This window comes from Alosa sapidissima, chromosome 1 (genome assembly GCF_018492685.1).
Source record: "Alosa sapidissima isolate fAloSap1 chromosome 1, fAloSap1.pri, whole genome shotgun sequence".
Classification (NCBI taxonomy): Eukaryota; Metazoa; Chordata; class Actinopteri; order Clupeiformes; family Clupeidae; genus Alosa; species Alosa sapidissima.
Window position 1 is genome coordinate 29,115,318 of NC_055957.1, and position 20,000 is coordinate 29,135,317.

The 20,000-nt window shown below is 46.9% G+C and overlaps 1 protein-coding gene across 1 annotated transcript in view; it reads right to left on the minus strand.

Moving 5' to 3' along the window:
* epha4b (eph receptor A4b) overlaps positions 1-20,000 on the minus strand; it is a 112,921-nt gene that overhangs the window by 81,259 nt on the left and 11,662 nt on the right. Inside the window, 2 exon segments of the mRNA XM_042099757.1 lie at positions 10,427-11,087; positions 18,403-18,467. Coding sequence (XP_041955691.1) covers positions 10,427-11,087; positions 18,403-18,467 — 726 coding nt within the window.

The following is a 20,000-nucleotide window of genomic DNA, read 5'->3' on the forward strand; positions in this document are numbered from 1 at the left end:
TGAAGACTGGGGGATTAGCCAATGCATATTAAAATGTAGGATGAGGCAAGAGATAAGAGAGAGAGGCATCAAGAAAGCTTACAAAGATTACAAAGAATACAGATTTCATCAGAAATGTAGACAGACTGAAGGGATAATGGTTAGATACGTGGACAAAATTGCTGGAGACTTAGCAGAAAGATAAGAGGCTAGATATAGGAATGGAAATAGCCAGCCCAGGCAGAGCAGAATGCAAAACCTAAACCCAGTGAGAGGAATGGGAGTGAGTGGGCTCAGCTAGGAAGAGAGAGGGGGACATGGAGAGAGAACCATACGTGACTGTACATATTCTTTACATGTTCTACTGTATATATTCCAACATCGCCATCTTGTTTCGAATGTCCACGCCAAAAAAGCGTAAACGGTGCAGAGCTGGACGGAACGGAACTGAAGAAGACAGGCAGCAAGTGATGTGGCGGGTTGGGTAGATGCAGACAGACACAAGAGATACAGAGGTACACGGAGACGGGGGGGGGGGGGCAGACAGATAGAGAGATGGGCCGGGGAGAGTGAATGAGAAAGAGAGATAGAGAGAGTGATGAGTATGTAAGCGATGGAGGAGTGGAGGCAGCTGGAGATGACAGGTGACTGGGCAGCGGAGGTCTGGGTCCACCAGCCGCGCTCTAATTGGCTGTGGCAGACGCCGACAGCATGCATGGCCCACTTCAGCCCTCCAGAGGTCAGGTAGAGAGAGAGAGAGAGAGAGAGAGAGAGAGAGAGAGAGAGAATAAGGAGTTGCAGATAAACAGGAAGCATAGAGAGAGAAAATTCAGAGAAATAGAGGAGAGATAAACGAAGAGAGAGATAGAGCAGTGCAAGCATTACCAGAGGACAGTAAAAAAAGACTCGCCAGGGGAAAGAGAGAGAGAAGAGTAAACGGAGGGTAAAAGAGGGCATGTAAACAAGGCAAAGGGAAGGCACACTAGAGGTGTGAAACAGTTCAGAGAGAGAGAGAGAGAGAGAGAGAAGGAGAGAAGAAAGCAGACAGAAGAAAATGGACAGAAACAAAGAGGGAGGAGGCAAAGAGAAAGAGAGAACAGAAAGAACAACTGAGAGAGTAGAGTAGAATAAACAAAGAAGTGTAGAGTGTGAACTCGGAAAGAAGAGAGTGGAAAGAGAGTGGAAAGAGAGAGAGTGGAAAGAGAGAGAGAAAGGGGGTGAGAGAGCATGTGTGTCTGTTTGTATGGGTGAGTCATTCTGGTGATTACATAATCCCCTGCTGCTCCAGATTGGGGTTATTTGCTGAGAGCACAGGGGATTACACAGACAGACAGACAGACAGACAGGCAGACAGGCAGGCGGTCAGAGGCAGGTGGTCAGCCATGTCAGCATCAGAGCAGCACAGGCCCACAGGCAGAGATCCTGGGCACAGGACAGGGGGAGAAATGAGTAACCTAGTCAGCGGTGTCTAAATTAGACTATCAGAGACAGATAGCCAGATCCAAGCCCATCAGAGTACCTATATTACAGAGCCTGGCTGAGCCAGGTCTTTTTATCTTGTTTCATTATCTGCACTGGTACATTACAACCGGCTCAATGTCTTACTGATGGCAACTGCTGATTATAGCCGTCTCCATGTCTTACAGTCATTGTACACCTTTCCTCATTCTCAATCCATGGAGTATCTGAGAAGCCTCTCACAAATCCTAACACCACTGCCCATCCCTCTACACACACACACACACACACACACACACACACACACACACACACACACACACATACAGTACACACACTTTAATATGGACAGAGAATCATGCCAGCGTTCAAAAACAATGATGCAAATACATATATTCTACTGTTTCCTTCCCTGATTGATCATTCTCCTTTCACATGATTCTTCTCGGAAAGACTCTTTGGGATCCTTTCCCAGAAGAAAACAAGAAATCAGATGTTTGATTTCCCAATAGATAACAACAGTAATTGCAAACGTTGGTTACCTTGCTGTCTTTGCTGGTAACTATTGCACTAAATGCATTAAATTCTGCATTTTACAGTGCTACTTACATGTATGCCGGAAGCTAATGTGAGCATCATGACAAACATGAATGGTCATGTGATGTAAGTATGTGGAGTGTAGTATGGACACAGACCGCATCACATATAGAGCTCCTATGGACAAGGATTGTTTTAGCTTTGAAAATAATGTGAATGTAGCCACACACACACACACGCACAGACACACACACACACAGCTCATCTGAGCTGCTCTGTGATCTCTCCCCGCTCTGTGCGGAGGCTGATAAGCACCTGACCTGTGGCCAGACCGGATCAGCATCATCGCCGAGACCAGCGTCAGAGCACCGGTGCCAGCGTCCACACAAAGGAATCGGACCCGGGGGCGAGGAGGGCGGTTTTCATCTGGCCCAGATCTGCTGTGCCGGGGCCCTGATGAATGCTCCTGCTGCCTAATGGGACTCCCCGTGGGAGGCACAGCCAGAACCAGAACAACCCGCTCTGGGCCCGTTTGCAAGTGGACCCCAGAGAGGACTGCAGCAGAAGGCTGGGAAGAGCTGGAGACGGGTCGGGTCGGACAGGGAATCAGAACAGAGGCTCCGCTGGGAGGAGAGAGAGCAGCAGCATGGCACACAGGGAGTGGGAGAGAGAGAGAGAGAGAGAGAGAGAGAGAGAGAACTGACATAGATGGAGAGGGAAGGAGAGAATGTTCAGACAGACATAGATAACGATGAAGAGGTAGAGTGAGAGAGAGTAGATAGTGAAAGTGAGCAGAAAGAGAGAGGGAGAGAGAGAGAGAGAGAGAGAGAGAGAGAGAGAGAGAGAGAGAGAGAGAGAGAAAGAACAATAGGGAGAGTAGCCCTGATCCAGTTTCACAGTAGGACAGGTTGAGAAATGGTACTACTGAGCTGCCCACGTGTGTGTGTGTGTGTGTGTGTGTGTGTGTGTGTGTGTGTGTGTATGTGTGTGTGTGTGTGTGTGTGTGTGTGTGTGTCCATGTGTGTGTGTGTGTGTGTGTGTGTGTGTTATGGCCATTGACTGGTTGATGGTATACTGGAGTGGGAGACTATAAAGAGGTGTACGTGTGTGATGACAAGGGAGCAGCGCTACAAAGACAGACCCTGAGATGCGGTTCTGAGTTGTAAGGGAGTGAGGGGAAGTGCTACACCAGGCCAGGCTCAGTGGGAGATGCTCCATGTGGGTGGTTCTCTCCAGTTCACTCCAGCCAAGCTAACTCCTTCAGCCTTTTAGCTTTCCTTTTTTAATCAAATAGAGATGGGGGTCATTGAACACTTTATGAGCCTTGAGGCTTTATGTTTGAATGATATTTGCATGGAAATCCAATAACATCCTGCAATATCCAGCACCTCTCAATGTGCTTCATAAAGCAGAGCAGCTTATGAGGAGAGGAGGAGATCTAGTGCCTCAAGTCAGGCCAAACTTGACTGAGATGATATGTGATATAAGGGATTTCTGTCTGCAGTCTTTTTGACAATGTGGGTGGCTTTTATATTCAGCTCTGTTAGCGCAGAGTCTCTGGAGCTCTCAGACAAAGGCTATCCTGAACTCAGAGACCATCTCCACCCCACCCCCCCACCTCCTCTTCCTCATCTTCATCCTATTCCTCCTGCATGGCTCAATTTGTTCTCCCCAGACGGCTTGAAAAGCCATCTCTCCTAGCTAAAAATTCAGTTAGCGCTTTAGAAAAAAAGAACACAGACAGACACACAAACACACACACACACACACACACACACACTCACACACACATAGATACACACACAGAGCAATCCACTGGAAAAAAAACACTCCCCTTTTTCTCACACCAAATATCTTGCAACACAAGGCATTAATAATTCATGCGGCTTGCAGAGGCACATTTGCGTCATCAGGGGTGAATGTGGTCCCCTCAGAGGAAGGGTGCCAGGCCACGCCAGCCTATGCCAGGCTGTGGTACCGTGTGGCACAGTGACAGCACAGGTGGTCTGTCCAGTGTGTCATCTCATCTCAGCGTCCAGGAGCCACAGGCACCTAATCAATAACGCCCCGATACCCACATCACGCACCCCCCACCTCTCCACCTCCTCCCATCCAGCTCTGTGCCAATCCCCAGCTGCTCTAATTAGATTTCATCACTGGCTATTATTCTGTTTGCTTTTCCTAATAGTGCCAATTAGTCTTTTTGCAATGTGTGTGTGTGTGTGTGTGTGTGTGTGTGTTGTGTGTGTGTGTGTGTGTGTGTGTGTGTGTGTGTGTGTGTGTGTGTGTGTGTGTGTGTGTGTGTGTGTGTGTGTTGGGGGGTGAGGGGGGGGTGGCGGTTAGAGGTAGAGAGTTGAATCCATGAAGGGGTTTGTATCAATATTTAAAGAGGCAGGGATAGCCTCAGTTGAGTGGTCTACAAACACAATGAGTAAGAGGGTGACAGATATTAAAGTGGGCAGATGATAAAAAGCCACACTTCTCTACCTTAGCAGAAAAACAACAACAACAACAAAAACAACAACAACAACTGCAACAACTACATCAAATGGGAAATATGTCTAATTAGAAGGTTGTGCTATTTGTAAGCGAGAGAGAGAGAGGGGGGGGGCAGGAACAGGACACGCTAATGAACCCATTAGCACCTCTGCCACATGAAAGAGGCCAAGCTAAAAGACACTCATTTGAATACATCAAGGCAACAGCGGCGGTGGTGGAGGGGGCCTGTCTCTGGCTGGGGGGGTGCGGCCCTGTTTGTTCACAAGGCAGTAGCAGAGTCTCCGGGGAGGGGGGGGGGGGGTGGTGGCTGGGGAAGCGAGACGAAATTAATAAATAAAACAACAAATGACAAAATGGAGACTTGAACGGCTTTTGTTTCCCCACGTCCTCCGGAACAGATGATTTATTTACGGGCTTATAAACAATGCCTTTGCAACACCTAAGAAGCTTGACGGCGTTCAAAAGCACAGGGGGAATCGTGTCGTGGGTAAATCCCGGCCCCGGACGCAAGTCGTAATACTCCGCCACACCGCCACAAAGCCTGTCACACTGTTCACAACACACAAAGCCTCTCCACACTCAGACAGACACCACCAGGCCCAGGAGGTCATTGGGCAGGAAACAAAGCATGTCTGCAGAGACCTGAGCTGAAGTGCTTTTGAATGGTTGAGTCGTCTCACAGACTCCGACCAGAAGGATTTGCCTGAGAACGTGGGAGCCTCTTTAAACGCCTCCTCCCTTCCATCTCTAATAAGAGCGCAAAGATAAAGCTGAGTCCTCTCCATCACCGTCCTGTTGCTCTCAAGACTCAATTCCTCCGATGGGAAGAATCAAACATCCAGCCTTTGCCAATAACCACTTGAAGGCCCACCTGCTAGCAGCCTTCAGAGGCTCATTTTCTTGCTCTATGATAACCTCTGTTATTGACTTCCCAAACAAGCGTAACATTCCTACTGTGCGACTGAATACGCCGCACCATGGCTCCTGCAGCTACACGCAGGATTACAGTAAGAGCATTAATCTCACTGATCCATCATACGACGTCTGATCTCGACGTGCCTGCGAGATAGGAGCGGGGCTTCGTCTGTGTGAAGTTGTGAAGTCGTAGAGAGTAATCCCTTGGCCTACCTCGGCGAGGACACCCCCGAAGGTTCCCACGTTTGGAATACGGCGTCGGTCGATGAGGGCACTGAATATGCGATGAACGCAGCAGTTATGTTCATATCAGAATCCTCTACAGCTGGCCTGGCAGCATACAGAAAGGCAGAGAGAGAGAGAGGAATAGAGAGGGGCCGAGGGTCGTTCACAGAAGGCTTAGGAGATTAGCTTTCCCACCCATAGCAAAGCAGGCGTGGGAGACTAGACTGTACACTGAACCTCAGAGCACAATGCCAGGGCCTAAAGACACTTCATCAAATAACTCTCATAAGGTAACATTTCTCAGGGACACAAGTACCGAATGTGAATATGAGGTTGTGCTTTTCTCTTACATAAAGAAGTCACTGAGAAAATAGGTTTGGAGGGAACACACACATACACACACAGACACGCACACACACAGAGATAAACACACACACCACTGGCTATATTTCAAGGCTGAGATGCCTGACGGCTCAATACACTGAGCAGTAAAGTGTACGTCAGGTTTGGATTCAATTTCAGCTTTGTGCACAACTGCTAGAGACACACACTGGCACACACACACACACACACACACACACACACACACACACACACACACACACACACACACACACACACACACTAAAACAGAGAACTGGAAATATACACATGACTACACACACTACAGATAATCATACAAATACACACATACTACCATTTACAAAATAATGAACACAAATCCCCAAAATCCCATACAAACACACACACACACAGAAAACACACAAGCAAAGACATACAGTCTCACACACACACACACAGACACACACACACAGAGACACACACACACACACACACACACACACACACACACACACACACACACACACACACACACACACACACACATACCCATAAGTCACATTGAAGTGAGCAGAGATATACAGTGCGTGACCCTTTGGCCTCTCTCTGTCAATACATCCAAATCATTATCCACTTTTCTGTGGTGACCACAGGCCTCTAACCCATCTGAGTCGACCTACGGCCAGTGCACAGCCCTCTTTCGCTGTTTATTGAGTTTCCAGCCTTGTTAAGGAGGCTTTGTGGGCCCCTCACTCTCTTTTTTTTTATTGACCACTGACATAACTCAGACTAATAGTATTCAGAGAGAAATGAATCACCACAGAGGTCCACTTCCCTTTTCAAAATGGCAGCACAGAGATCGAGAGCTAGATAGGGCTGAATATGTGTGTTAGTGTGTGTGTGTGTGTGTGTGTACAGTATGTGTGTCATTGTGAGTGTGTGTGTGTGTGTCTGTGTGTGTGTGTGTGTGTGTCTGTCTGCATGCATAACCCCTCCCTACATGCCACAGCCGGATTGTGGCCACACTTATACATTTTCTTAATATAGTTATATATATATTACTATGTACAGAGAATCACTGGCTCAGTCCCTGCCTCAGTCAGTGATTTAGATTAAGTGTTATTTAGTATAATTTGTATTTTAGTATATTTAGTTATTCTTTATCTTCTACTGTCCTTTTTTGTGTTTTTTATATTATATACTTTTAATTACTTTTTTCTGCTGTTAGTGAATGTGTGTGTGATGTCTGTATGCTACTGAGACCTTCCCCTTGGGGATCAATAAAGTATCTATCTATCTATCTATCTATCTATCTATCTATCTATCTATCTATCTATCTAATCATGGGTTGCGAATCAAATGTCACCTGCAGAGATTTTGTGTTGTTAGGCTAATTAATCGGTATTCAAGTCAATTTATTCATAGCTCAAATGTGGGTTGTATGCAAATGCATTCTAGGTGTTGTGAATACTTTGCTAATAGGGGGCTAGATCAACATACATGTATTATTTCCTTTTTACTTGTTTAATTTTTTGTGTTTTCTAGTTTTCTAGCAGAGGATGCAAGGGAGAGTGAATTACATGGATTTTACTGCAGCCTAAACAGCTTGTAGCCAGCTGCTCTGGTGTGTGTGTGTGTGCGCGTGCGTGTGTGTGTGTGTGTGTGTGTGTGTGTGTGTGTGTGTGTGTGTGTCATCAGCATCACTGCCAGCCTCTTTCTGGGGTTCTATCCAGGCCATTACCAGACGACATGAGCCCACTCAGTTGTCATTAGCAAGGTACAGAGATGCAGCAGCCAAGAGGTCCCATACACACACACACACACACACACACACGCACACACACACACACACACACAGAACCATATTCACAAACACAGGAGCAGAATGTATACAGTAATATACAAATACAAAGTGACACAAACACATGCCAACACAAAAACCTATAAAGTCAAAACACATGCACTCGTATATTCACATACATGTAAACTAAGATCTGCATCTACCCCCTCTCTGCTATACCCCCCCCCCCCCCCTCTCTCTCTCGACTGCACTGTTACATGTCAGTACATGTCCAGCACCCTCAAACCTTCGTTCTTCCCAAAATACCCACAACTCTCTCTCACACACACATGCATGTAAACTAAGAACTGCATCTACTCCATCTCTCCTACTGCTATACCCCCCCCCCTCTCTCTCTCCCTCTCTCTCCCTCTCTCTCTCTCTCTCCTTCCTCTCTCTCTCTCTCTCTCTCTCTCTCTCTCTCTCTCTCTCTCTCTCTCTCTCTCTCTCTCTCTCTCTCTCTCTCTCTCTCCGAGACAAATTATTGTGCTCAATCCATCCCATTCCAACAACAAAGAGAAAAAAAAACATCACATGTTGCTTGCCTTTCTGCAGATAAATAAATACAGTAACTAAATTGTGTTGGAGAATGAGAGAGAAAATTGCTTCTGCGCAACAACAATTCCCCTCGCTCTCGCCCTCCCCCCGCAATCCTCCTCGAGACACAGGGAAGCTGGCGCGCACCAATTTCGGCGTGTTTTTCAGATGAGCGGCACGTGGAGACGCACTACGGGGCCGCTGTGGAGGCCCAGAGGGACAGGGGCTGAGAGAGAAGGAGAAAAGGAGTTGGAGAAAGGGAGAGATGGAGAGAGAGAAAGAGGGAGAAAGGGAAGAAGGAGAGTTGGAGAGAGGGAGAGAGGAGGGAGGAACAGCGAAAGGAAAGGTGAATTTGATGGTTCCTTACAGAGGTGCGAGAGAAGTGAGAATTTCTCCTTCCTTTGCCCCACTGCTTTAGAGTGCCCCTTCAGGATGGAGTAACAAGGGGTGTGGAATAAAATACCTAGGGAGTGGGACAACGCTTGTCTTCTGAGTAAATTTGCAGGACGGATCAAAGGGCAAAAAAAATGGTGTGCTGTTACTTTTTTTTTGATCGATTTCATACTTTTTTATAACTACTGCGACTACATACTAAAAAGTTTTGGCTTATTTTACTTCCTGTCTAACTGTTTACTTAGCTTTCTGGGAACATGTTCTATCCCTTATAATCTAACCCGCATCTGAATATGTTTCATTTGGAGGGGCATTTGGAGGGATAGATCACACTAATCCTTTATCTTTGTCAGAACCGGGACACCCTGCCAAAACCCAGGAACACCCAAAATGGAGGGGAATGGTGAATTGATGGGGGAAGGGGTAGTACTGGGATTCACCGTTAGTTATGTCGCAATTAAAGGGTTCGTTTCATTTTTAAACATGCCAGCGCTATACAGAAAAATCATTATAGAGTCACAAACAGCAAGAGCAAACAGCAGAGAAAATAAATGTGCGCGCGCACACACACACACACACACACACACACACACACACACACACACACACACACACACACACACACACACACACACACATACACACACACATAGTCACATGTCAGCACACCCACTGCTTCAGGCTGTCTGTAGGCTACAGACTGCATTGTCTGCTAGAGGCAGCAGACTGAATTCCCCACTGTGAGTCAACTCAGACTACAGCCTCCCCCCCATGCCTGCACTGTTACATGTCAGTTTCCAGCACCCTCAAACCTTCGTTCTTCCCGAAATACCCACAACTCTCTCTCTCACACACATAAACTAAGAATGTACAGTATGCATGTAAACTAAGAACTGCATCTCCATCTCTCCTACTCTCTCCATCTCTCCTGCTATACCCCCCTCTCTCTTTCTGTCTCTGTCTCTCTCTCTCTCTCTCTCTCTCTCTCTCTGTCTGTCTGTCTGTCTGTCTGTCTCTCTCTCTCTCTCTCTCTCTCTCTCTCTCTCTCTCTCTCTCTCTCTCTCTCTCTCTCTCTCTCTCCTCAAATGCAATGTTCACAATTCCAGTGTTAAAATACGTCATTTGTATTTGTTTCAATTTTTCCAAATGTCTCTTTATAGCTGCCTTTCACACATTACAGTATAAACTACGCATTGAATGCTCACGACTTTAGTAAAAGGGATGTTTAGAAGTGGCAGATGTTCCGAGGATGCACTTTAAAAAACACCAGCAGACAAAGCTAAGCATCTAAGCATGACTCGGTCACCAAAAACAGAGGCAACATGTACAACAGAGAAGTGCAATGTAAACCAAAGCACTTCCACACAGAGCCCACAAACAAGCATTCACAATGATTATGGATCCTGGGTTGCTCAAAGCCAGTGACCCTATCTACAGTATAAGTCACATATCTATGTAAATATTCCATTGACTCGTTTTTTAAAAGACTAGTGACTCTTCCCTGAGTATGTCTAACACCAGAGAGAACCAGCAAAGCCCTCCTGATTCCAGTAAGAGACCAGCACAGAAAGTAACAGGCATTCGCACTCAAACTGGCTGAAGCCTTTGCGCTGAGCATTTTACTGTACTACTGACAAACTCGCACATAGCAAGAAACAGCATAGACTCAAAGCCATGCAGGTCAAAGCCCCTTCTACTCACGCTGGCAGTAGTTCTTGTGCTCCTCAAAGCCCGGCTTGCAGGCACAGCGGCCGATAGGCACCAGCCAGCCTCCGTCGGCGCTGCAGTACATGCGCGGCGGCTCGGCCTCCTCCGAGTCGTTGACGCACGCGCCGCGCACTTCCACCAGCGCTGAGTCGCCGCCCGTCACCGTGTCCGGGAACTGCGCCAGGTTGACCACGCTGAGCGGGCACTTCTTGTAGAAGACGCGCACGGACACCAGTGCGATGCAGGCGCCCACGTCCTGGAAGGCCAGGTAGAAGCCCTTCTTGCCCAGGTTGCTGATGTCCCTCACCTCCGTGTTCAGCTTCATGACGCGGTCACCCACGTCCACCTGCGTGAAGCTCTCGTCGGCGGCAATGGTGTCAATCTTGACATACTGGCTCTCCTTGATGTACCACAGGCTGGGGTTGTTGGACTCGTAGTAGTACATGTTGAAGGTCTCCTTGCAGGTGCCCGGCACCCCGGGAAGGCTGTTGCAGTCACGCAGCGTAAACTTGATCTCCACGTAGACGCGTTGGGCGCCGTCGCGGGCGATGTGGCGTGTGCGCAGCCAGTTGTTCTGGTTGGCCTCCATCACGTTGCACACCTGGTAGGTGCGCATGGGCGTGTTCCGCTCGTCCATCACGCTAATCTCCTCCCACTGCCGAGAAACACCAAACATCAGTTAGTGTTCATGTCAGTTCAGTCTTTCTCAAGAGTACTGTGTTATTTCTGTTGGACGGACCTGAAACTCCCTTGTGTCTCAGTAAGGCAATGTTGAAATGAAATTTAGACCCCACTTAATATGGCGTCCTCAGGCACTGAATATTACAGCACATGCAAGTTTATGTATTATCTGAGTAATAAAATATATTTGTCATATTATTAAAATATATGACAATACCTCATCCATGACATGCATACTTAATGTGGGCTTATGACCATGAAGGCCAAAATATAATAGACACATTAATGAAATGAAGTACATCCATATGAATATGCATACATCACACCATCAAAATGGAGCAAGGAAAGCTACACAACGTGCATTCTAATGTTAGCCTGGCCCCACCCATCGTAGATCCCCTTTCAGGGAGATTTTAGTTTGGGTTGTTTCCCTCAGACAAGAAATATGTCAGGCCAATCAGCGATGAGAGGGAAGATGAAACCGAAACTTATTGTGATAAACAGAAGTGGCAACACCTGAAAACATCAAAAAATGCAGGTGGAAAAATGCAGACATTTATTTACAGCAAAGTTAGACCCACATACATTGTTTCCTGACTGTTAATGCTGTATATTGTCATTTTGTGAAGTTTAGGGGAAGTAGGAAGAAACGTTAGGAATCTCTGGTTCAAAGTGATTGGTAAGGCTGGACCAGTGATTTCAAAGTTAGTGCCTGTCGCGTTGCAAGTGTTGGAAAGGAATCCCAATCATAAGTCACCAGAATTTGGATTTTTCCAGGCTATTGTAATGTGGCTGTGGACAGGACAATGGGGATGCCGTCAGTATGTTCTCTAATATGTGAAATGTGAGTGTGAAAAAGTGTGCGAGTCCTTTGCATGTGAACAATTATTTGAGCGTGTGTGTGTGTGTGTGTGTGTGTGTGTGTGTGTGTGTGTGTGTGTCTGTGTGTGTGTGTACACAGTGTGTGGTTATGCATGCACATGCGAGAGCGTCCGGCAGCATCGGGAGTCATAGAGAGCCACTTTGTCTCCCAATGTTAGGGAGCCATCTGCTTCCACTTCTGCAAGGCTCTGTAATTGAGAACACTTCTCGCATGAGTAAGAAAACATTTCTATTCCTTAAGGAAGAAGAAGAAGAAGAAAAAAGGCAAAGAGCCAGGCGAGGCAGTCGGAAGGCTGCTCTCATGAATGCCTGACACTTCTGATTCAGCCCACAGAATCAGATTGCTGAAAGGAAACACAGATCTATGCTGGTGGGAAAGTCATTTATTAAGGCTACGGAACAACCAGCATAACCAGAACAACTTCACAGCCACTCTATGACCCCCCCCCCCACACTCTCATCTTGCCTCTATTTTTGTGAGAAGTAGAGAGAGCAGAGGAGTAGCACAGCATCCTTTAATTCAGTATCAATCCGTGAGAGAAAACACACACACATACATGCACAGACACAGACACACACACAAACACAAACACAGAGACACACACACACACATACTCTCTCTCTCTCTCTCACACACACACACACACACACACACACACACACGCACACACACACACACACACACACACACACACACACGCACGCACACACATGAACTCACAAACATTCACAAGAATTCAAAAATGCGTACAAACACACATGGACACAAACACTCAGCATCAAAACCCTGGCAGTCGGTCTGCTCTCTGAGAAACTTTTCCCGGTGATTTCACCACGGCGATAAAGATGCAAATGAGGGCGGAGTGGCGTATAATCTGCGTGGCGCGGCACGGCACAGAGTGGAGCAGGGTGGCTGAGAGCGAGAGACGGCTGAACCTGCAATCTTCTCACCACAATTATTTTTGACAGGCTGAAAACCCACGCACACACACACACACACACACACACACACACACACACACACACACACACACACACACACACACACACACACACACACACACACACACACACACACACACACACACACACATACACACACACACACAACCCTCCTGATGTGCTAACACCCGGCATGGCAGTCAGTCTGTCTGATGCAGCGAGAGAAGCGTTCACCTGTTTCTAATCCACTGCGGGGGCCTGGTTTTGATGGTCAGTTCCTGAGCGGAATACGTTTTCCACATCAGCTCAGATATTAGGCTTCAGTGGGCTTTCAGTCCCACGGCGGACCGACTGGCCAGGACAAGCAGGAGGTTTCCACAGCGAATCATTGTGATGTCAAAACGCAATTATAATGCAATACACATGGGTCTCCCAATAGATTATTGAAAAAAAAATGTCGAAGGGATAAAAATTAAAGAAAGAAAGAAAGAAAGAAAGAAAGAAATGAAGGAAAAAAGAAAGGAAGAAAGAAAGAAAGAAATGGAAAACCGAAGAAAAAAAGACAAAAGAACAAGGGTCAATTACAGACCCATCTTAGCATTAAGCAGGTCCATGTGTGCCATGTTGCTAACAGTCAGACATTCGCAGATCAAAGTGCCACAGTCACTAAACTTCTCCCAGAAAGAAAACTGTATTCCTTCCCCAGAGTGCAATAATGATGGCATTTTGCTGAGTATTTACACAGGGATAAAGACAGGTTTATGGTTTCTTATTTATTTATTTTCAGAGCCAGTCTGAGCTGAACCTTTCTGGAAACTTCTCTGACCGCGCTGGAGAGACCTGGAGTCTGGAATGGTGCGGCTTGGGCAGAGATTGACGTGGCCTAATGGCTGAATCATTTTCTACAATGTTTGGTCATATAGGATTTCGCAGCAGCTGTGCCGTGCTCATAGCACTTCCACTCTCTCCCTAGCCATCACCCCCTTCACAAACACACACACACACACACACACACACACACACACACACACACATACCACACACACACACACACATACCACACACACACACACACACACACACACACAAACACACACACACACACACACACACACACACACACACACACACACACATACCACACAAACACACACACACACACACACACAAACACACACACACACACACACACACACATACCACACACACACACACACACACACACACACACACCACACACACACACATACCACACACACATACCACACACACACACACACACACACACACACACACACACACACATACCACACACACATACCACACACACACACACACACACACATACCACACACACACACACACACACACACACACACACACACCACACACACATACCACACACACACACACACACACACACTCAGATACTCAGACACACTCCCACAAACAACATCTTGTGTGTCTTACACACACACACACACACACACACACACACACACACACACACACACACACACATACACACAAAACTAAGACACACGCACACACACGCTGACACTCACACAAAAACTCAGATACTCACACACACACTCCCTCTTCATCAACAGGAGCCCCTGCCCCATAATTAGTGGTCCCCAGCTGGGCCTCGGTCCAGGGCACTTCATCTGGTCTGCCTCAGCTCCACTCAGCAATCACCAGGCAGACGGCCCGACGGCTTTGAAGCCGGGCAAAGATGCCGAATCGGGGGGGCTCAGCCGAACCCTTCATTGGCTTCAGTTCATTTTGGCCCCCATAATCATCTGGTAGTTTGAGATACTTAGAGCCTAATTGGCTTCAAATCCCCCAAAAAGCCCTTGTTTTTTCTGTCTTTCCATTTTTCCTCCCCTGAGGGGATAGAGGAAGGGGTAAGCCGTCATTATGTTTACCTGGTTTATGTCCTTCACCATGTCATTCTGACTAACCCCCCCCCCCCACCATCCCCCCACCCACTCAAAAAATAAGACGAAAGACAAATGAGCAAATGAAATGGAGGGTATGGGGCGGGAGAAACCACTACATAAATAAAAGACTATTATCTGTCCGTCTTGATCCTAAGCACAAGCCTTCACATCTGGCCCTGGGTGGGTTGTTTTGGATCTGACCTCTGTGGGTCAAGTGGCAGACGATTGAGTCACTAAGCCAAATACCCACCGGAGGTGAGTAAGGTCTGGGAACCTCGGGGAACAACGTTACACCAGCACCCCAACAGCCCCTTTTCTCTGCTTTCTCATGGGGGATGGGGGGGAGTGAGAGGCACACCGACAGGGGGGGGGGGGGGGTACAGGTCAAAGATGAACATGACAATCTCCGCTTAGGAGCCGTCAGACGTAGCGTTCAGGCCGCCATGTAGCACGTACTTCAGTGAAACGTCCTACCAGCACCCTGCCACGAGTACAGAAGCTGGTGCAGGAGCGTCCTCGCACATTTCAAACAAGCTCACGACGACTTAAATGCCTTAGTGTCCTCGCAGTCTCCCCCATATTAATGGATTTAGCCACAGAGGCACAAGGCTGGGCAGTGTCTGGTCACTTTGTTTTAAAGGACAACTTTGAGAGAGACACCACATAACTAGTCACCTGGAGATGATTATTACACACAAGTTTAGTTCACTAAGAACATTTGGAGTCCTTGAGACTGGGCTGTGTCTATATAGCATCAGAGCGCCACAACACCTTTTAAGGTAATTGAAAGGTTTTTTTTAACATCAGAGAACTGCTAGACAGTACTGTCAGCATTGATTACTTTTCGCACTGACTCCATGGCACATAATGTACTCTACCATAACATCTGGCTGCATTACTTTTCGCACTGACTCCATGGCACATACTGTACTCTACCTTAACATCTGGCTGCATTACTTTTCGCACTGACTCCATGGCACATACTGTACTCTACCATAACATCTGGCTGCATTACTTTTTCTTATGCATACGGCGTCACAGTGTCAGTTCCTCTGTTCAATTTGGAATCTGGAAAGAAAGCGAAAGAAAAAGAAAGCAAAAGGACACAAAGTAGAATAAAGTGTGAAAGATAAAGAAAGGGAGACAGAGAGATACAGAGGGAGAGATAGAGAGACCGAGAGAAAGTGTGATATAGAGAGATAAGAGAGGTAAGATAGATGGACAGATATACGTAGAAAGAGACATCCAGTGAGTTGGCTGCCCTCTAGGTTTTGCTGTGGCTCCCTGCAGAGACAGCTGTGATGTACAGCCCAACCCCACTCCTCTCCTCTCCTTTTCATCTCGATTCCTGCACTGGCCGACTCTCACCAGCGGTCAGGCCGGCACAGACACCAGAGAAGTGTGGGAAGAGGTACGGTGCACCCACATCCGCACACACACACACACACACACACACACACACACACACACACACACACACACACACACACACACACACACCTCATCTCCTAATCAGACGTGCACTGCAGGGTCAGGGCAAACACTTACATTTACAACATGGCAGCAAAATTGAGCAGAAAGCGTATTACCATACAAGACTAGTCTGTTTTTTTCTCCACTACAAAAAAAATGCACCTGAAAAATTGAGCTGCTATGTAATACTGTGTACTGTGTATCTCTTGGAGAAATAATTTGTAAAAATCATCCTTGTCTCTGGATTTAGACGTCTAATGACCAATCAGAAATGTGTGTGTGTGAGAGAGAGAGAGAGAGAGAGAGAGAGAAAGAAAGAGAGGGAGAGAGAGAGAGAGCAGGCAGCAGGGTATCCAGCGGCTGCGTCCTGTAGGAACGTGAGGCTATCTGCCACGGTCGCTTTCTCCTTGCTGCTGAATCATTTAAAAGGCCACACTGTGAAAACCCTCCAAGACAGATTCTCTTTAAGCTCACTGTGGACCTCGCCAGCTTGATTATTTTTAGGCCGCTGCCGGGAAGGGAAGTCACATGACAAAAGATGGAGGAGGGCTCAGTCAACATCAACCTCAAACCAAACTCGTTCTTGCATGTTCATCTCTCTCTCTATCTCTCTTTCTCCCTCTCTCTCTCTCTCTTTGTCTCTCTCTCTCTCTGTCTCTCTCACTCCTTTTCATATCTGTCTTGGGCACCTCTGTTCTGTCGTATGTGTTTTTTTTCTGCTTTCCCTTCGTCTTTGGGAACCTCATATGCGTAAGGGGAGGGATTGAGTTTCAGGTTTGGAGCGCAGTCCACGCAGCCCGTGGAGTGGTCAACATCTGCCGCTTTCATAACACCACTGCCCTTTCCACCTGTCCTGTGTGACGACCAGACAACCTCACTGCACTCTTCGCCCTCCTCTTCCTCATCTTCCTCCTCCCAGTCTGATGATCTGGGCTGCATTGGCCAAGTTGAGACTATTTATAAAAACATGGAGCTGCACTTCATCCTGTGCACTTTCCCATGATACTCCAACCCACCCTGTGTGTGTGTGTGTGTGTGTGTGTGTGTGTGTGTTTTGTGTGTGTGTGTGTGTGTGTGTGTGTGTGTGTGTCTATTTGTGTTGGTGTGTATGAGTGTGTGTGTGTGCGCACACATCTCAGTTCATGAATATCCATGAGCATGAGGCGATGCTCTTTTATCCTGGCTGCTATTTCAGAGCAGCGTGTTCATCCGTAGCCCACACTGCCAGTGACTTCAGTCGCAGTTGAACCCAGTGGCCTCGCTGGGGAAGACTCGCACAGAAGAGAGTTCAGAGAGAGATAGAGAGATAGAGAGGGAGAGATAGAAGGTGGGTGTCGGCATGTGTCTGACATGTGTGGGTGTGTTTTTGCCACATCTTTGGAATCTAATGTTTTGGTTTCTCTTCTGAGTCTATGTGTTCATGTTCTATGTAACTTGGCAACACTAAAATATTGAATCACAATGAATCAAATTGAATTGAATTGAATTGTGAGTAAGGGAAACAGGGAGGGATGGAGGGAAAGAGAATGACAGAGGGAGAGAACAAGAGAGGCAGATGCAGAATAGAAAGTGAGAGAGTGAGAGAGAAAGGGGGAGAAGAAGGAGAGGTAAGGAGGAGAAGGGGACAGCCTGGCTGAGTTAGAGAGAGTGAGTGTTGAGAGAAACACGGAGCCAGATGGGCTTGAGTCGGCAGTACACCCAGAACATTGTGAGGACTGCCAGTACGAAGTTCATAAAACTGAATAAAATAGAAACATACACACACACACACACACACACACACACACACACAAACACAAACACAAACACACACACAAACACATAAACACACACACACACACACACACACACACACACACACACACACGGAACTGCCAAAACATGGCAAACAGTGTTGTAATGACATCCATACAATGGCGTCACCTCGCAGTTGCATTTTACAAGCCATGAAGTCATATAGGTCAGTCCTAGCGGATGTTAGAGTGATGACGAGCTGAGCAGTTGAATGCATGCGTAATAGGTGCAGCGTTTTACTGGACACACACTTACCCCTTCAGCTGGATATGCTTCCCAGCCCAGGTCTCCCAGCGCAGACATGGAGTCCAGCAATGTCACTACAGAGAGACAAACACAAAGAGAGTCAGTGACTGTGTGTGTGTGTGTGTGTGTGTGTGTGTGTGTGTGTGTGTGTGTGTGCGTGTGTGTTCTAAACATCCACGCTAACATGCTTACATTATGTCAATAGTATCATTATCTATTTTTTATAGATATCCATTTTTTTTCCCAAAACATGTATCCATTTTGCCTGGCAACACAGGTTGTTAAGGGGTCAAATGCTGAACCTAAACTAAGAGAGTGAGCAGAAAAAAAACTGTGGGTGACAGCAAATCAGAGAGTAGAGAGTAGGATGAAAGTTATATCTAAGTTGACATAAGAGTTATATAATATAAGTGTATATGAATATAAAAATAAGTTACATATAGAAGAGTTATATGAAAAGTTGACTGGTACTTAGCTGATGCTTTTAAACGACGCGACACCGCTGCCCCACCACGCTCGAATATCTATTCACACCCACACACTGTCTGAGAGGCAACCACATATTTAGCACTATGTTAATGCATAGAGTTCACTGTAGCCATGCCAATGAGCCATGGATTTGAACTGAACTAGAGAAAGATACCAACAGCTAGTACTCTTGAGATATCTGGTGAGACAGATAAACAATGATGTCCGATGAAACAAATGATTTGTGTTTGTGTGTGCGTGGGGGGGGGGGGGGGGGGGGGGGAGTAGAGTGAGAGAAATTAGTCTGAAAACAAGTTTTTAAATGGCTACTCAGGAGCCAGATTCTCATGGCCAGGACTCTGAACTGTGTTTTGCCACTCTGCCGCTCCGTTCCAGGGTAATTAAGGTCTCGGCACCAACCATGAGCGATTAAATTTTAATTACCCTCCATCTGTGAATGCTGCCACTCTTCTCTCTTTCTTTCTCTCTCTCTCTCTCTCTCTCTCTCTCTCTCTCTCTCTCTCTCGCTCTCTCTCTCTCTCACTCTCTCACTCTTTCTCTCTCTCCTCCCCTCTCAATCTTTCGCTCCATCTTCCACATTCTCTCTCTGTCTTTCCATACTGTAGAGCCTAGCCTGCTAGCTTCGCAGCCAGTAATATAATGCTCTTCACCTGACAGATTCTCCGGACCATAACACCTGGCCAAACACAGCCCATGACATCGACTACAGGAATGTCTTCACAATATGCGCTTTCATTTGTCCAAAAGCTTTTAGACTCAGTCAAAAACAGAACATATGGGTTCTCTTTAAAAACAAATAGCAGATTTATAGCATCTCATATACGTTGAACTGAATGTATACTACAGTCATTTACAGTCTGCACTTTGCAGAAATGGACCTGATGGCTGAGCGTATCGTATTTAGGTCGGCGTTTCTAGTGGCCACTGTTAACTGGCCTCTGAATGGGAGAGGAAATCAATAGGGGAGACCAGTAGCGAGCTCTCTAGCGAGAGAGGGGGGCGGGAGTGATGTAGAGACGGCGTGGCAGCGCGAGGAAGCGTGCTCATATTTACTACAGGATGCCCTGTCTGCACCGGCTGGGGCATAAAACAGACTCCAGGCCTGATGGATGGTGGCG